We start from the raw sequence: 18611 nt of genomic DNA on the forward strand, positions 1-18611 counted from the left end.
ATGATAGCTTTCTTTAGAACTGGTACAAAAACTCTTTTTTTGTGCTCTTAATCCAAATACTGTAACAATATTATAAATGTGTAATAAAATAATAGACATGCAACTAAGTGAGTGGAACTAAGGATAGTGTTAATGTGCGGGGATCGCTGCTCGGTACGGACTCGGTGGGCCGAAGAACCTGTTTCCGTGCTGCATCTCAAAACTAAAAAGTAAACAAAAAAATTGAATGAATTAAATGCATCTCCCCACAAAAACAAGATAATGTTGCGGCACCTGCTGGCACACGCAGGTATCGAACCCGGCGTTCGGAAGCCGCGGTCACGTGACTCGGGAGGGGCTGCTTGTTTCCGTGTGGTTTTGTTTTCGCTTGGCTCAGCTGGAAGGTGCAACCTTCTTCTCGAAGGTCGACCTCATTCGTGGATATAATCAAATTCCGGTCCATCCCGACGACGTCCCAAAGACAGCCATCATCACCCCTTTCGGCCTATTCGAATGGCTCAGAATGCCTTTTGACCTGAAGAACGCTGCTCAAGCGTTCCAAAGGTTAATGGATCAGGTCGGTCGGGGTTTGCCGTTCATATTCATCTACCTCGATGATATTCTGGTGGCCAGCAGCTCGCAGGCAGAGCACGTCAGGCACCTCCGCCTGCTTTTCGAAAGGCTGCGCAAACACGGGTTGGTGATCAATGCTGCGAAGTGCCAGTTCGGATTGCATTCCATTTCATTCTTGTGTCACAGCATTACCTGCCACGGCGCACAACCGCTGCCCGAGACGACGGTATTTGTCGCTTCCTGAGGCCCCTATCTGTCAAGGTCCTGCAGGAGATTATCGGGATGGTTAATTTCTACCACCGATTCATCCCGTCAGCAGCCGCCATCATGCGGCCGTTGTTCCAATGCCTGGCCGGTAAGGCTAAGGACCTGGTGTGGTCCAAGAAGGCGGAGAAGGAGTTCGAGGGGGCTAAGACTGCATTGGCCAACGCCACTATGCTGGAACACCCTAGGGCGTCAGCCCAAACAGCCCTCACCGTGGACGTTTCCGACGTCGCGGTAGGCGCCGTCCTCGTGCAACGAGTAGGTAGTCGCTGGGTGCCGCTGCCTTTTTTCAGCAGGCAGCTGCGAGCCCCCGAATTAAGTATAGCGCTTTCGACCGGGAACTCCTTGCACTCTACCTAGCGATCCGCCATTTCCGTTATTTCCTCGAGGGGCGCGCGTTTACGGCATTCACGGACCACAAGCCACTCTCGTTCGTGTTGACCAAGGTTTCCGATCTCTGGTCTGCCAGACAGCAGCGGAACCTCGCCTACATTTCCAAATTCACATCTGATGTTCGGCATGTGGCGGGGAAGCTGAATGTTGTGGCTGACGCGCTGTCCTGCCCGGCACCGCCCGAAGTTTCAGCGTTATCTAGGTGTGGATTATGCGGAGCTGGCCGTTGCCCAACAGGCAGATGCCGGCATGGAGATTTACCGCAATGCTGAGTCAGGGCTCAAGCTGGCTAAGGTGCCCTGCGGCGCCGCCGGCGTGCGAGTCCTTTGCGATATCTCCATGGGCAAAGCCCGTCCCATTGTCCCGGTTGCTTGGAGGCGTCGGATTTTCGACACTATCCACAGCCTAGCGCACCCGTCCATTCGCGCCACCTCTTCCTTGTTCGCGGACAAGTTCGTCTAGCATGGGTTGAGGAAGCAGGTCGCAGCATGTTCCTGCATCCCATGCCAGGCTTCCAATGTGCAGAGATATGTGCGCCCGCCTGTGCAGGATTTTGCTGTCCCGGACGGAAGGTTCCTGCACATCCATGTTGACCTGGTGGGTCCCTTGCCTTGTTCGCGCGGGGCTACTCACCTACTGACTATTGTGGACAGGTTTACCAGGTGGGCGGAGGCGATACCGTTAATGGAAACCTCCGCTGAAGCATGCACGAGGGCTATCGTCTCCCATTGGATCGCTCGTTTCGGGGTCCCTCCGATATCACTACTGATCATGGGGCCCAGTTCACGTCCTCCCTGTGGAGTGGTATGGCGCAGCTGTTTGGTGCGAAGCTGCACCAGACCACCGCGTATCACCCAGAGTTCATCGGTTTGGTTGAGCATTTCCACAGGCACCTCAAGTCGGCGTTGAAAGCTCGGCTTACCGGCCCCGATTGGGTCGACCAGTTGCCTTGGGTCCTCCTAGGCATCAGAACCACGCCTAAGGAGGATCTCAACGCCTCCTCGGCCGAGTTGGTTTACGGCTCGGTTTTGCGAGTACCTGGGGATTTCCTGCCCGTCCCCCAGGATCAGGAGATCCCGGCTTCGGCGGTGTTAGCTGACCTTCGCGAGCAGGCGCGCGCTTTGGTCCTGGTTCCCACTTCCCGGCATGGTTCGTCTGCAGTGCATGTACCTACTATGTTATGGGATTGTGCTTATATTTTCCTTCGTAGGGATGCTCACCGCTCGCCGTTACAGCGGGTGTACGGAGTGGGTCCGTACAGGGTGCTGAGGACTGGTGCCTCGACGTTTACATTGGACATGGGTGGCAAGGAGGACCTTAAGCCAGCACACATCGACGAGGATAGCCCGGTGACAGTGGCCACTCCGCGGCGTAGATGACGACCACCAGCCGTTTTGCCGCCCTCTGCACCTGTTACCCCCGGTTATGTTTCTCCGGTCCCCTTTGTTACGCCCGTCCCTCGTTCACATTCTTCGCGTTCCTCCGGTTCTGTTTTGCCGGCTCCTACTGTTACGCTCGCCCCGCGACCTCGGACTACACGTTCCGGTCGAACCGTCTGGTTACCCGTACGTTTCCGTACCGTGGATTCTGGGGGGGGCCATGTAGCAGCGCCTGCTGGCGCATGCAGGTATCGAACCCGGCGTTCGGAAGCCGCGGTCACGTGACTCGGGAGGGGCTGCTTGTTTTTGCGCGGTTTTGTTTTTGCGCGGCAGTTCAGCACTGACTACCGTTGTGGCCAGACGTGTCAAGAGAGCCTGTAAACTGAAGAATGAATTTCCGAATAAAAATATGTTTAACAATTCAGTTGTTGTTCTCGCGACCACTAAATTAAGTTACTTTGACGTTATTCTGCGTCACAGGAAATTCCTAAGCTCATAAATATAGTCAATGACTTAGCAAATACAATACAAATTTCATATTGTGTAAAAATATGCATATTTTGTTCCAGCACCTACATATTTGTTTTTATTATACGGACACCTCGAGATACATAAAACAACACTAACCTCACAATTATTATGTCTACGTAAAAAATGGAGAAAATTTATTTATGTTGAACCTATTATCTTATTGTCATTGGGCAATTGCTTTATTTATTCTACCGTTTCTTTCAAATGAATCAAAAATGCGCAATGAACTATTATTTTGAAAAAAAAATCCAAAAATTCCACACTTCTCTACACTTTTCTACCCACTGCTTAAGTTTTACATTGGAGCAAGACAAAAGACAGAGAAATTATAAACTGTTGCTTATAATTAGACAAAACATAAATACATATTTTCAATGAAAAATCCTCTCTCCTCTTCATTTTAGATTTTATCTAGGTAAAAACAATAATCATTTCAGTTAAAATTGATTCCACGGTAGCTTAAGAATTCTTTTGAATTAGTTGTCCAAACACTAACAGAAAATGAGTGGAAGTGGATTGATTGCCTGTTATGCACTTGTATTGTTTTCCTCCACACTGACTTCAGTTGAAAGGAAACTTATGCTTCCCATAGTTTCACTACGGTGAGATGCTTCTCAGGGTGAGGTGTAGCACAGCAGCATGGAAGGCCGAGAAAATTGGTGTGACGATACAGTTCTGCCTGACCCTAGTCTGTTCGTGTTTGAATCTGTGGTGGACCTGCTAGCTGGAGCCACAGTATTCATGTCATATTTTCGAAGAAGTAGGATGGTTCTTAATTTCTAAAGAGAACCAAATTCAAGAAAAATTCTTTGTAATTCCTTAGTTGAAAAGGTTTAATGCTGTTATGAGGTCATAAAAAGTTACATTGGGACTATTGTCTGCATTTGTCTTGCATAATCTATTGTTCCATTTGATGAATGAAGTACGCATTGTGATTCCAGTGATAGGGTCCCAATTGTGATTCTAGGAGAAGATCTTTGTGCATTGGGAGGACCCTGGTGATGACATTTCCTGCAGCAGACTGCAGGGAAACCTCAGTGGTCACTGCAACTGGACTTGTCTTCCTTTTTTGAAAATGGTTAGACGAAAGCTGCGTCTCTGAAATGCTCTATGCCATGAATACCAAAAGTACTTCTGCATCATGTTGTGCAGTCATTTTAATTGTTCCAGTGTTTTGCAATATACTGGGTGGTATTTTCACTTCTTCCCAGACCATGGTGGCACTGAATTTATAACGGGTAATAAGTTGCAGGGTGAATTGAAAGACACTCATTCAAAGACTGTGCTTTGGTAAGTGGAGATCGTCGATGTGCTCCTTCCAGCTGGCACTGATCTTTTCTTTACAACAAAAACATGCTGCTGGAGGAACTCGTTGAGCCAGGCAGCATCTGTGACAGTTGAGGCCCTTCATTTGGACTGACTATCTCTCTGTCCTTGAGGATCCCTCCTCTGCTGTTACACCATTAGATGCTTGGGCTGAAGAACCCATGTATGTCCTGGCTCTTAGCTGATTGCAAATCTTTTGCACTGTTTTTAGGTCACCATTTTTTTTGTTGGCTTTGAGATGTCTGTGGATGCTTTTATCCCTGGAGAAATGCCCTGACATTTCCAGACCAAGTATGCGCTGAATTTCCAATTAACTAATTTCTGGATCTCCTATTCGTTCAAACTAAACCGGTCTCTGCTTTTTGGTTGAGTACTCAAGAGTATCTTTGCAAATGCTAAATATGATGAAGATCTGGACAGTAGACAATCTTGACTTCTGACATACAGCATGGAAACAGGTCCTTCGGCCCAATTCGTTCATGCTGACCATGATGCCCAAGCTGGTCCCATTTGCCTGCATTTGGCTGATATCCCTCTAACCTTTCCTAACCCTGTACCTGCCCAGCTTTTTTTTAAAAGGCTGTCATAGTACTTACATCCATGACATCCTTTGTCAGCTCATTCAATAGGGCCACCACCCCCAGTGAAAAAGTTCCCTTATTATTCTTATTAACTCCTGCCCTCTCAGGTTAAACATATGTCTTGTACATGTTAAACATGTCAAAATTATGTTGAACATAGGTCTTCTTGTTTATAATCCCCCTACCGTTTATATGTCTCTGTAAATCACCCCTCACCCTCCTGCTCTTCAAGGAATTAGGTCCTTGCCTGCCCATCCTGTCACTGTAGCTCAGGCCCTCGAGTCATGGTAACATCCTTATAAAACTTCTCTGTACTCATTCCTGCTTAATGACACTCTTCTCATAGCAGAGTGACCAAAAATGAACACTATATTCTAAGTGTGGCCTCACCAATATCTCGTACAACTGTAGTATAACATCTCAACTTCTATACGCAATACCCTGACTGATGAAGGCCAACGTACCAAAAGTCTCTTGACCACCCTATCTACATGTGACGATGTGTTTATACCTAATACTTGGTATGGTACTTCATGCACACTAACTAATCTATTTTTGACTGTCAACCAGTTCCCAAATCGTCTGCCTGCTTCTCACACCCCAATTTGTACAGCCTAAATTTTCACATCAATATTGTTGCTGCTACCATCTCACGCTAATGAGACTGCAGCAATCTACTGCCCTTCTCAACCTTCACCTGAATTGCCAAGCCCATTATTGTCACTCATCAGTGGACCCACCTCATTCTAGTCCCACCCAAAATGTTTATTGTTCTGCAGTCAGCTTCAGAATTGATTAGTACAATGGCCTCAAGACCCGTGTTCTAATGTCTGACCTTCATAAACAATCATTATTATGCTTTGCTGTTTGTCTCTTCTATCATAAAACATTTTCACATTATCCCTCTCTCCACTAAACATCATTGACTTCTGTTTCACTAATGATGCACATTCAGAATTCTCACTTGGCTTTTAAACCCCTTGCTTTGTATCCCTGTAACTCTCAGCTAAGGCCCAGCAGGATGCAGACCACGTCAGAGACTTGTGGGGTTATGCTCCTCAGAAGAGAAATGAGCTTAAATACATAGGCTAAAGGCACCAGTGCAGCGCAGTACGCTGACCTGGCATCGAAGGACGAGAAGCCGAAGCGAAGAAGTGGAAGCCAAATAACTGAACGAAAAAGACACCGAAAAGCCAAATAACCAAAAGCGTATGATGCTGAAAAGCCAAATAACCGAATGGGCGAGACATCTAAAAGCCAAATAACCGAAAGGGCGCAACGCCTAAAAGCCAACTCACTGAATGGATGCAACGCTGAAAAACCAAAATAACGGACATGACGTAGCTGGGGGTTGGGATGTCAGTTATTGGTCCAGACCCCCGCATCCATCACATCACTGGCCGGAGGAGACGGAATGGTGGGGATCATATTCCCACACCGCCTCAGACCGCCCAGAGCTGGTGGGTGACTGGGCACTCTGAACAAGCTGGTTCAAGGTGTAAGCGGCCGAAGGAGCGCATCCCTCGGGGCAGCCCTACTCTGGTGTGGGGGTCGTGTGCTGGTGGCGGTGCATCGCGGTCAGTGACTCTGGGTGGGCTGAGGCACAAGACTGTCCCCAACTCTGCTGCAGCTGATGGGGACGTGGCCAGGTTTTCGTCCCCGTGTGTGTGCGCTGCCGACCTACAGCTAGTCACAGTGTGGCTGCATGGGGTAGATGAGGCGGAGGGTGCCCGTGGCCAGACAGTGCTGATCCCGGGGGGCGCGTAGGGCTGTCCCGAGGGATGCGTCATGTCCGTTATTTGGCTTTTTGGCGTTGCGTCCGTTCGGTGAGTTGGCTTTTAGGCATCGAGCCCTTTCAGTTATTTGGCTTTTCGGCATCGTTTCTGTTCGGTTATTTGGCTTCCACTTCTTTGCTTCGGCTTCTTGTCCTTCGACGGCACATCCGCGGTACAGCGCAGAGGGCATGCTGCACTGCTGGACGTCATTCAGATGAAACATTAAACCAAGACTGCATTTACCATCTCAGGTACAGATGCTACAGCATATTTTGAAGAGTAGAGAAGATTTCCCAAGTGCTCTGCCCTTAAAAAAACATCTATGATGTCCTATTTGACTGTTATTACTTTTCAGCTTGAAGGCATTTTAATGCAACACAACAGTATTGTCGGTTTAGTTTAATGGAGAGCTCTTTGGGACAAGCTGGGGTTGTGAAGGTGATCTCTAAAGGTCAGATCTTGCTTTCTGTACCATTTCCAGTCCGACATCAAGTGTCATGACTCAGTTGAGCTTCCCCATTCCCTTGTATATGAATATGGCTGTGCCTGCTACCACACTGATTTCATGCCTTCCAGCACCAGTATTTCAACAGGGCACCTTCCAGCACCAGTATTTCAACAGTGGTAATGTTGCAAACTTCCAAACATTACAAATTACTGCAGAAGGAGTGAAATAAGTGGCTAACCTTTTTGCAAAAGCCACTTTGGTTATTTAAGAAATGTGGGCCCTACTTTAAACACTAGATTTTATTACTATAAAGAAATATTACTAACAGCTCAGGCATTTATTTTGTGCCATGATAATCACAATGTTTATTTCTAATATAGATTGCATTGTTTATTATTCCACTCTAATAATAATAATTGAGGGCACTTAGCATGGACTGAAGCAGAGCTTTAGGCCACTGGAGGGAGGTCCCTTATGTCTGTGGCAGAAATCCTCTCTTCTCCCGAAGCAACATTGGCAAATATTCTCCTCTCCAATACTAAGCTCACTTCAAGCCAAAGCTGCTGAAGAGACACATCAATAATAAATAAGGCTTGATTTCTTACACTAACATTTTCGGACGTGGCTACAAAACAACAAAATGTTCACTGGCATGAAATTAATTACGCCAGCACATCCTTTTATTTCAGCAATGGGCACCTCTGTATCCATTTGTGGTATTCTGCATGTAAATGGTCAATGCTTCTATCCAAAGCTTTCTTACAATGATCTCCTGACCACGGTTCACTTATGCCATCATGCCATTATGGTTAGAAATCAATCGCACCAAATGTATGGGGAGGAATGAACCCGATAGCTAATGGCTTTTAGCACAAGTGACCGCAGAAGAATTTTCCTTCTGCCCACCAAAAGAATTTTGCTTTTCACTATGAGTGGGGGGAAGGCAACATGAAGAGCTCATAATTTTTTTTCTCAGTGTCATAAAATATTACACAAAATAAACCCGGATTTTCAGCCGGCAATTGTAGCAGTCAGTCCGTTCTCCATAAAACATTCTTTCTAACTGAACAGAATTGGTCAGATCTCAATATTATGCAGAGTTATATTTGATCAATGACTGTCTAGTAACTTAGTAAAGGTCTTCAGTCATAGAAACATAGAAAATAGGTGCAGTAGGAGGCCATTTGGCCCTTCGAGCCAGCAGCGCCATTCATTGTGATCATGGCTGATCGTCCTCAATCAATAACCCGTGTCTGCCTTCTCCCCATATCATAGAAACATAGAAAATGGGTGCAGGAGTAGGCCATTCGGCCCTTCGAGCCTGCACCACCATTCAATATGATCATGGCTGATCATCCAACTCAGTATCCTGTACCTGCCTTCTCTCCATACCCCCTGATCCCTTTAGCCACAAGGGCTACATCTAACTCCCTCTTAAATATAGCCAATGAACTGGCCTCTACTACCTTCTGTGGCAGAGTATTCCAGAGATTCAACACTCTGTGAAAAATGTTTTTCTCATCTCGGTCTAAAAAGATTTCCCCCTTATCCTTAAACTGTGACCCCTTGTTCTGGACTTCCCCAACATCGGGAACAATCTTCCTGCATCTAGCCTGACCAACCCCTTAAGAATTTTGTAAGTTTCTATAAGATCCCCCCTCAATCTTCTAAATTCTAGCGAGTACAAGCCGAGTCTATCCAGTCTTTCTTCATATGAAAGTCCTGACATCCCAGGAATCAGTCTGGTGAACCTTCTCTGTACTCCCTCTATGGCAAGAATGTCTTTCCTCAGATTAGGAGACCAAAACTGTATGCAATACTCCAGGTGTGGTCTCACCAAGACCCTGTACAACAGCAGTAGAACCTCCCTGCTCCTATACTCAAATCCTTTTGCTATGAATGCTAACATACCATTCGCTTTCTTCACTGCCTGCTGCACCTGCATGCCTACTTTCAATGACTGGTGTACCATGACACCCAGGTCTCGTTGCATCTCCCCTTTTCCTAATCGGCCACCATTCAGATAATAGTCTACTTTCCTGTTTTTGCCACCAAAGTGGATAACCTCACATTTATCCACATTATACTGCATCTGCCATGCATTTGCCCACTCACCCAGCCTATCGAAGTCACCTTGCAGCCTCCTAGCATCCTCCTCACAGCTAACAGTGCCCCCCAGCATCGTGTCATCCTCAAACTTGGAGATGTTGCATTCAATTCCCTCGTCCAAATCATTAATATATATTGTAAATAGCTGGGGTCCCAGCACTGAGCCTTTCGGTACCCCACTAGTCACTGCCTGCCATTGTGAAAAGGACCCGTTTACTCCTACTCTTTGCTTCCTGTCTGCCAGCCAGTTCTCTATCCACATCAATACTGAACCACCAATACCATGTGCTTTAAGTTTGTATACTAATCTCTTATGTGGGACCTTGTCGAAAGCCTTCTGAAAGTCCAGATATAACACATCCACTGGTTCTCCCTTATCCACTCTACTAGTTACATCCTCAAAAAATTCTATAAGATTCGTCAGACATGATTTACCTTTCACAAATCCATGCTGATTTTGTCCAATGATTTCACCACTTTCCAAATGTGCTGCTATCCCATCTTTAATAACTGACTCTAGCAGTTTCCCCACTACCGATGTTAGACTAACTGGTCTTTAATTCCCTGTTTACTCTCTCCCTCCCTTTTTAAAAAGTGGGGATACATTAGCTACCCTCCAATCCTCAGGAACTACTCCAGATTCTAAAGAGTTTTGAAAAATTATCCCTTGATTCCACTAGCCCCTTTGGGTGATCATTTTCAGTTCATCCCAGAGTGATGTGAAACAAGTCTCTTCTCGCCCCAGCTATGTTTCAGTGATAAGACGTCTCCACTCTGCGACATTGCCCCGAAACGTGAGCCCAAATTTCTCAATGTTTCAGTAGAATAGTGAGGGAAAGCAACAATGTCAAGGGAGCTGCCTTTCAGATGACAACTTTTGTAGAAAGTAAATGATCCCATTCCACTGGGCTTTAGAAAAACTCAGGATTATCCCTAGGATCTTGGCCAGTTCTAATTGGAGCTTGCTTTACACTGGGCACTGGTAAGGCCACATGGTGGACTACATTTAGTTTCAGTCGCTTTATGGGATCAAGGGATTTGCTTGCATTGAAGGCGATTTAGCGATTCCTGGAATTAAGGGGATTGCTTCAAGAAGAAGAGGCTGAGCGGGCTTGGCCTTCACTCAATGGAGTTTAGAAGAATTTGTGGTTGTCTTCGCCCATTTAAGATGGCAATAAAGAGGACAAAGGGTGGTGAATCATTGAAACTCTGATTCCTAGAAAACTGGTGATCGGATATATACACTGCTGAGATGAAGAGAATTTTCGACAATATTCAAGGATTATGGGGATTGGGGTGGAAAGTGAGATTGAGATCAAAATCAGATCATCACAATCTTATTGAATGGAGTGCTTGAACCTATTCCTGCTCCTCTTCTCAAGTCTGCATATCATTATTTGAGCTTCTGAATTAGCAATTACATGCTACACATTACCATGCAGACTATAATTCAGATTTACATCATTGATTGGGATATGCTGAGGTTGTGAAAGAGCCTACATGTTTTTTACATATCTTTCATTCATTTGTTCTATATCTTTCTAGATCACTGTCTATATCTCTCGTTTCCATTTCCCCTGACTCTCAGTCTGAAGAAGGGTCTTGACCCAAAACGTCACCTGTTCCTTTTGTCCAGAGATACTGACTGACCTGCTGAGTTATACCAGCTTTTTGTGTTCATCTTCGGTTTAAACCAGCATCTGCAGTTCCTTCCTACTACATATTTGCAAGTCTTTCCTTTTATCCACTGTTATTGAGATGGATTTGGATTTGTCCCATGGTAGGTGCAGCTGAATAATTAGAAGCAAATTGCAATGAGAAACCAAAGTTTTACACTACTATCCTAGTTGAGTTGTGGTGAAGTATCATTAATGGTAGAATATAAGGAACTTTATTGCACCTCAGCCTGGTAATGACAGATATCCAATCATTGATGTCAGAACTTACTCCATTTGTCAGTGCTAATATTCTCAGACCAAAGAGAAAAACATTTTTACTGTTAGAAGCAATCAGTTCCTCAGATGTCTCCACAGAACAAGCTGCATTCCACAAGGGCAGACAAGAATGAAAATGACAGCTTTCAACCTTACTTAAAGATCTGATCCACTTTGAACCATTTGAAAATGGACCAGGGAATATGGAGCTGCTAACAAGAAAGCAGACATGATAAAACATCCCAGTGCAATCAAGTCCATGCCAATTATGCTATGGTCCACATCATGAATTATTGTGCCAGGTAATCTGTTGACAATGGCATCCATAGAAATGAACATGAAACCATCATGACATACACCTCTAACCATCATGACACATACATCTCTAACCTTGCTCAAAGCAAAATGAAAGTGTAAGCAGATACAAAAAGATGACACAATGGAAAAAGTTCAATTTAATCTTTACTGATTGGATTTTCTCTTTATCAAGATGTCCCACCTCCTTTAACTTACCGACATCAGACATTTCCGGAACAGTGGCCAAATAGGTTGCCCTTGAAAACTTTGGTTCATTGTCATTGATATCATGGATCTTAATAATAAACTCCGATTCTGGTTCCACAGGCCTGCCAGTCCGTCTTTCAATGGCTTGGGCTCGTAATGCATAAAAAGACCTTTCCTCCCGGTCCATTTTCTTTAAGGCATGAATGTCCCCAGTGTTCTCGTCAATACTGAAAACTGTACCAGCCCCGTCTCCGGACAAAATATATTTAAGCGTGCCATCTCCGTTATCAACATCAGAGTGTAGCTGTGGAAAGAAGAGAGAACAGCATTTACAAATCTTGAAGGGAAAAGAGATTGTAGGATATCAGCAAGGATTCAGGAGATAATAAACATCATACAGTGAATGACTACAGATCATATCATCATTTATTTCCAAACATAGAAACTGACCATGAGATCAAGGAGGTCCATGTTTGCATTAATTTTCCAAATGAGCCTCCCTGCAATCACAGTAGCAATACCTATGTCTTTACCTCTTTTGTAGTTATCTAGCTTTCTCTTAAACATATTGTCACCCACTGTTCTTCTAAATCACATCCTACTCTACGACATATATGGCCAATTAAAGAGTGTTTCATATTTAAATTGTGAGCAGAGGTTAAACAATTTTCCAATCATTCATATAGCCATAAGGTTAGAAACTGATTATCGGTCGCATGCAGTCATATATGTGGGAGAAAAAGGAAACCCTACTACTGCTGAAAATCTGAAATAAAAACAGAAGATGCTGAAAATAGTCAGCAGGTCAGGCAGCATCTGTGGAAAGAGAAATAATGAACACTTCAATTCCAGGACCTTTCATCAGAGCTACCTGACGTGCTGAACGTTTTCTGCATTTTCAGTTTTTATTTCAGATTTTATAACACCATCAGACTGCAGGCCTGTGACTGGTGGTGCCCAGTGATCGGCGCTGGGGCCATTTAAGTTTGTCATCATCTATATAATTGATCTAATGGATGATAATGTACAAGGCATGATTTGTATGTTTGCAGATGAATACTAAATAGGTGGTATCGTAGACAGTGAAGATGGTTATTAAGAATTACAGCAGGATCTTGATCAGCCGGGCAGGTGGGCTGATAAATGGCTAATGAGGTTTAATGCAGATAAGAGCGAGGTGTTGCATATTCGGAAGTCAAACCAGGGCAGGACCTTCACAGTGACTAGTAGGGCCCTGGGCAGTGTTGTAGAGCATAGGGACCCAAGGGCACAAGTACATACTGTAGCTCCCTGAAATGACATAACTGGTGGTGAAGAAGGCTATTTGGCACATTGGCCTTCAGTAGTCAGGGAACTAAGTATAAAATTTGGGACATGTTTCAGTTATACAAGACACTGGTTAGGTCGCATTTAGAGTATTGTGTTCATTGTCGATCACTTTTCTACAGGAAAGATGCCATTAAGATGGAAAGGATGCAGAAAAGATTTACAATTATATTGCTGGAACTCATCGGCCTGAGCTATAGGGATTGGTTAGGAAGGCTCGGACTTCATTCCTTGGAGCACAGGATGATGTGGGGCGATATTATAAAGGTATATAAAATTATAAGGGAATAGATAGGTTGAATGCATGGTCTTTTTTCCAGGAGAGCCAAATCCAAACTAGAGGCCATAGGTTTAAGGTGAGAGGGGAATTATTTAATTGGAACCTGAGGGGAACCTTTTGAGAGGAAAGGAGATGGGTATATGGCACGGGTTGCCAGAGGAGGTGGTTGAGGCAGGTACTATAACAACATTTAAAAGATATTTGAACAGGTACATGAATAAGAAATGTTTAGAGGGGATGGGCCAAATGTGAATGAATGAGACTAACTTAGATGGGGCATCTTGGTCGCTAAGAACATGTTGGGCTGAAGGGCCTGTTTCCGTGCTGTATGACTATGATGCTACCTGCAGTTTTAAAAAAAAATCATTTATTATTGAAATCACTGTCACTTCTCTTAGAGGAATGCCAGCCCTGAAGAAATTATCCTCTGCTCGCTGGTGGAATTTCTAGCCCAGCACCTGACTAAAGCTTGCCACCACATCTCGTTCCTTAACCAATTTCTGACATCAGTTTCTCCATGTAGATTTCAACTCAAATATTGAGTCGAAACCATATTTATATTGGCTCACTATATTAACAAAGTTGTACAATTGAGGCAGTTTATGGTGCTCACACAAAGAAACTGACCAAAAATGTATGCCAGCAAACCTTGAGAGAACCAATGGCTCTCTAAATGTACAAGCTGTGAAAACAGGGAGAACGACCTGTATTTGTCCTTTTATTCCTCTAATGCCCTATTATCTCTGACCCCCTGTTCTTTTACCAGTGTTCACGTCCATAATTTTCACAATGCAACCAGAAGTAGGCGTCCTTAGTGCTGCACCCACAATCTTTGGTACTATATTGGAACCCTGCTACTTGTCTGAGGATTTGTTTGTTTACATTTGATATTTTTGTCATTCTTTGTTTCAACAAAAGAGACATGGGTGGGCACGTTTTTGCTTTTTTTCCCCCTACATGTAATTCCATTATTTTCTCACTCCAAAACCTTTGAAATAAAGCCCCATCATGTATGTAACCCCATTATAATTATTGAAATTGTGTTTGCTGACTTTGAATGCAATAAAATTCCATCGAACAGCTTAGATGCGACTCAGGAGAGGGCTTAGGTTCTGTTTGTTCTGGCAAGTGTGGACGGGATAATGTGAAACTTTTATATTCGAAAACAGAAGCAGCAGCAATTACAGTTGTTAAGAGCCAAGGGCTTTATCTTAAAATAAAATAATCTCAGACAGGAGGGCATTGAAGTCAGGGAAGAGCAACCTGGTCTAGAACCAGACATGTTTCAGTGGAAGGTACACAAAACAGCTGGAGAAACTCAGCGGGTGCAGCAGCATCTATGGAACGAAGGAAAGTTTTGGGCCGAAACCCTTCTTCAGACTGATCGGGGGTGGGGGGGGGGGGGCGGGGAGAAGAAAGGAAAAAGGAGGAGGAGCCCGAAGGCTGGGGAATGGGAGGAGACAGCAAGGACTAACAAAATTGGGAGCATTCAATGTTCATGCCCCCAGGATGCAGACTCCCCAAGCGGAAGGTCAATGGAATGACGTGGGCACATTTCATGGTGTAGACCAGCAGCATAGCGTTAGTTGTCACATTAAGGTAACTGCAATCTCTCAACCTCGTGTATTACGACAGAATTAGTACCTCTAGTCTTTTGTACTTTGTTAAATCACAGCTATAGCTATTTGATTACCGCCCTGTTGCGGGAGTACAGGGAAAGATATCAGAAAGCCCCTTGTAATACGTGTTCAAGATAGTAACATCAGCATTTCCAAAAGTGAATCAGATCACACTGCAATTGCATTTTATGAATGCTACCAAGGATAAAATCCAGCACCATTCAATCACAAGTCACAGGGGCATGGGATTCAGCCAATTGCATTTGTTGTAGCTTTTGAAAACTCAATCCAATTAGTTGCACTTCCCTGCATTTTTCCAAACTCCAGCCAAAGCTTCATTTCTGAATGGACACGATGGACAGGGGAAATTGTGAGTTGTTTTTTTGTTTTTGTTTATCGCAATGATATAATAAGATAGCTTTCAGTTAAGACAGAAATAGAACTCCCGAGGACATGGATAAAAGTGGATTAGATACATTGTTCGGGGAAGACTTCAGATATGAAAAGAGGGGTAGAGAAGGAAATAGGCAAACAATTTAGCAAAAGGAATATAAATATCATTGGGGATTTCAACTACATTAAATTTACTTGCGCAGAGTACTTGGGTGAAAGAAAAATAGAATAGAGTTAGAGTCATAGAGTGATACAGTGTGGAAGCAGGCCCTTTGGCCCAACTTGCCCATGCCGGCCAACATGTCCCAGCTATACTAGTCCAATATCCTACACTACACTAGTTCCATATCCCTGCAAACCTGCCCTATCCATGTACCTGTATAACTGTTTCTAAAATGTTGGGATAGTCCCAACCTCAACTACCTCCTCTGGCAGCTTGTTCCATACACCCATCACCCATTATGTGAAAAGTTACCCCTCAGATTCCTTTTAAATATTTTTCCCTTCACCTTAAACCTATATCCTCTGGTCCTCGATTCACCTACTCTGGGCAAGAGACTCTGTGCATCTACCTATAATGTACACAGGAATTCATTCCTAATCAGTGTTTAGAAGTCTGCCAAATATTGACACTGTCTGACGTTCATCACTGGAACTAGAGCAGGTTAGAGAAGTAAAGGTTGGAGACATGGGAGAAAAAATGGTCGTAATACATTCAGACAAATAATTGAGGGATATATCAGGGAAAGAGTTCTCAAAAAATTATTTTTGATGGATTGAGAATCGAATGTGGGAAAATAAAGCAATGCTATTACCAAACACTGATAAAAAAAAATGTAAAAAGTGTTCAAGAAGGAACTGCAAATGCTGGAAAATTGAAGGTAGACAAAAATGCTGGAGAAACTCAGCGGGTGAGGCAGCATCTGTGGAGCGAAGAAAATAGGCGACGTTTCGGGTCGAGGCCCTTCTTCAGACTTTCTTCAAAAGTGTTCGATATCTTCTGACAAAAATTAACAACAAACTAAACACTAATAAGATCCAATAGATGAATAAAGACACAAATTGGAAAATTGAGAGAAAGAAATGCGCCATTTACTAACTACAGGAGAGAGTTTGATAAGGGGGAAAGTGAAAAAATTAAGTGAGAAATCAATAAAGTATCCAGGAAACTAACAAGGAAGTATGAAATTAAATTATAAGGGAATAGCTAATAAAATAGAAAAATATTCTGCACGCATATATATAACAAAATGGAAAGCTTAAATGGAAATTGAGTCATTAAGAGATGGCGAGTGCAGAGGCAGCATTAGCAGCATAGGAGAAATATTAAATAATTACTTTGCTTCAGTATTTACCAGAGAGACAAATCAGGTATATTTATCAAAAAAATGAGGTTAGAAATGATCAAAACAAGCTAGAGACATATTAAATAACCTAACCAAACTCAAAGTGGTTAAATACACTGAACAGGATTGATGCATTCTCAGAGAAATTAAAGAACAGATAGCAGGGGTAGTATTACATGTCAGAAAAAAAGTGTTGTCTGTAGAGTGGTGCTTTGTAGACCATCTTCAGGGAGCGCTACAATAGTTATCTCAGCATTTTTTAAATCTGTACCTTCATTGGCTGTGGATATTGTTGCCAAGGTCATACTTTATTATTAATTTAAAATCATCCCTTAACTGTGTTACATGTTTGGATATATTAAAGAAAGTGGCAGCGTGGTAAAGATTGGATTTGATTTTTTTGAATATTAAAGAAGATGTGAAGGTCCGATGTGCTTATTCCTTCCTCCAGTTTTTATATTGTGAGTCGTGTAGAGGCCAAGTCAGGCATGTCCTAGAGATTTCCATCCCCGAAAGACATCGGTGAACTTGATGAGTTTTTAAAATTATATGACAATTCGATGGCCACAGATACCGGTTTTTATTCTGGATTTATATAATTCCTTGAAACTAAATAACCCAGCCGCCGTAGCGGGATTTAAATTCATGTCTCGGGATTAATCACTCAGGTCTCTAGATGCTGGTCCAGTAACTTAATCACCACGTTGATCAATGGTACGAAAAATCAATGCTAAAAAATAATGGAATCTCCACTAAAGTAAAAAATAAATTGCTAGGAGCCAATATTAAAACAATAAATGGGCAACATAAAAATGATGAATGGTCAACAAAGTGCTGCTTGAAGAACCTCATTAAATTATTTGAAAGTAACAAAGATAGCAGACAACGGTTGAACAATTAATGCAGATTATCTAGATCTTCTTCTTGCGAATGAAACATAAATAAATCACCAATGGTCTTTGATAATAATTTAAAGTATATTAGAGCATGCAGTGTTATAAAACCAGGAGAAAAGTAGATAGCAGAAGTAAAGGGCAACTACTCCGAGTGGTGTAATGTGTTTTGTACAAAACCCCTAAGGACCCATGCTAGGATCACTATTGGTCCCAGTCTGTATCAATAATTTTAACTTTGGACTCAGACACCACTATGGCGCAGCAATAGAGCTACTGCCTTACAGGTCAGAGACCCGAGTTTGATCCTGACTACGGGTGCTTGTCTGTACGGTGTTTGTACGTTCTCCACGTGACCTGCGAGGGTTTACTCCGAGATCTTCGGTTTCCTCCCACACTCTAAAGACATACAGGTTGGTATGTTAATTGGCTTGATATACATGTAAATTGTCCCTATTGTGTGTAGGATAATGTTAGTGTGCGGAGATCGCAGGTTGGTGCAGACTCTGCGCCAAAGAGCCTGTTTCCGCGCTGTATCTCTAAACTAAACTAAATGTGCTTGAGCTGGATTTTCCGGATTACGGCAAGCTTCCTGTGCTAATCTTGCTGGCCTGAGTAGTTCTGGAGCTGCATAGGGTAAGCTTGGGTGACAATGTAATTATGTAACCTGGACAAGCTAAAAAACGCCCCATCTATAAAACATCTCAGAAAATCTTCTACAGATGCAAAAGTGCTGCCCCCAACTTTGTCTCATATCAAAACTGTCGATATTTTACAATAGATCTGAATATCATTGAAAATGGACAACCTTCACAAAGTATTAAAACCTAAAACAGTGAAAACATCTTAAAAACAATTGTTATTTTCCAAGGTCAACTAAAATACTGAAAATTTGATATATTAAAGCAAAAACGTAAAAAATGTAATTTAACATTCTTTGGTGGGGTACAGTCCTCAT

The 18611-nt window shown here is 43.3% G+C and overlaps 1 protein-coding gene across 1 annotated transcript in view; it reads right to left on the minus strand.

The window, feature by feature from the left end:
• Positions 1 to 18611, minus strand: part of LOC116990913 (cadherin-6-like) — a 222509-nt gene that overhangs the window by 94519 nt on the left and 109379 nt on the right. The window contains exon 3 of the mRNA XM_033049068.1: positions 11806 to 12100. Within this exon, the coding sequence (XP_032904959.1) occupies positions 11806 to 12100 (295 nt within the window). The remainder of the gene's footprint in view (positions 1 to 11805; positions 12101 to 18611) is intronic.

The sequence above is a fragment of the Amblyraja radiata genome, chromosome 2 (genome assembly GCF_010909765.2).
Source record: "Amblyraja radiata isolate CabotCenter1 chromosome 2, sAmbRad1.1.pri, whole genome shotgun sequence".
NCBI classification, from domain to species: Eukaryota; Metazoa; Chordata; class Chondrichthyes; order Rajiformes; family Rajidae; genus Amblyraja; species Amblyraja radiata.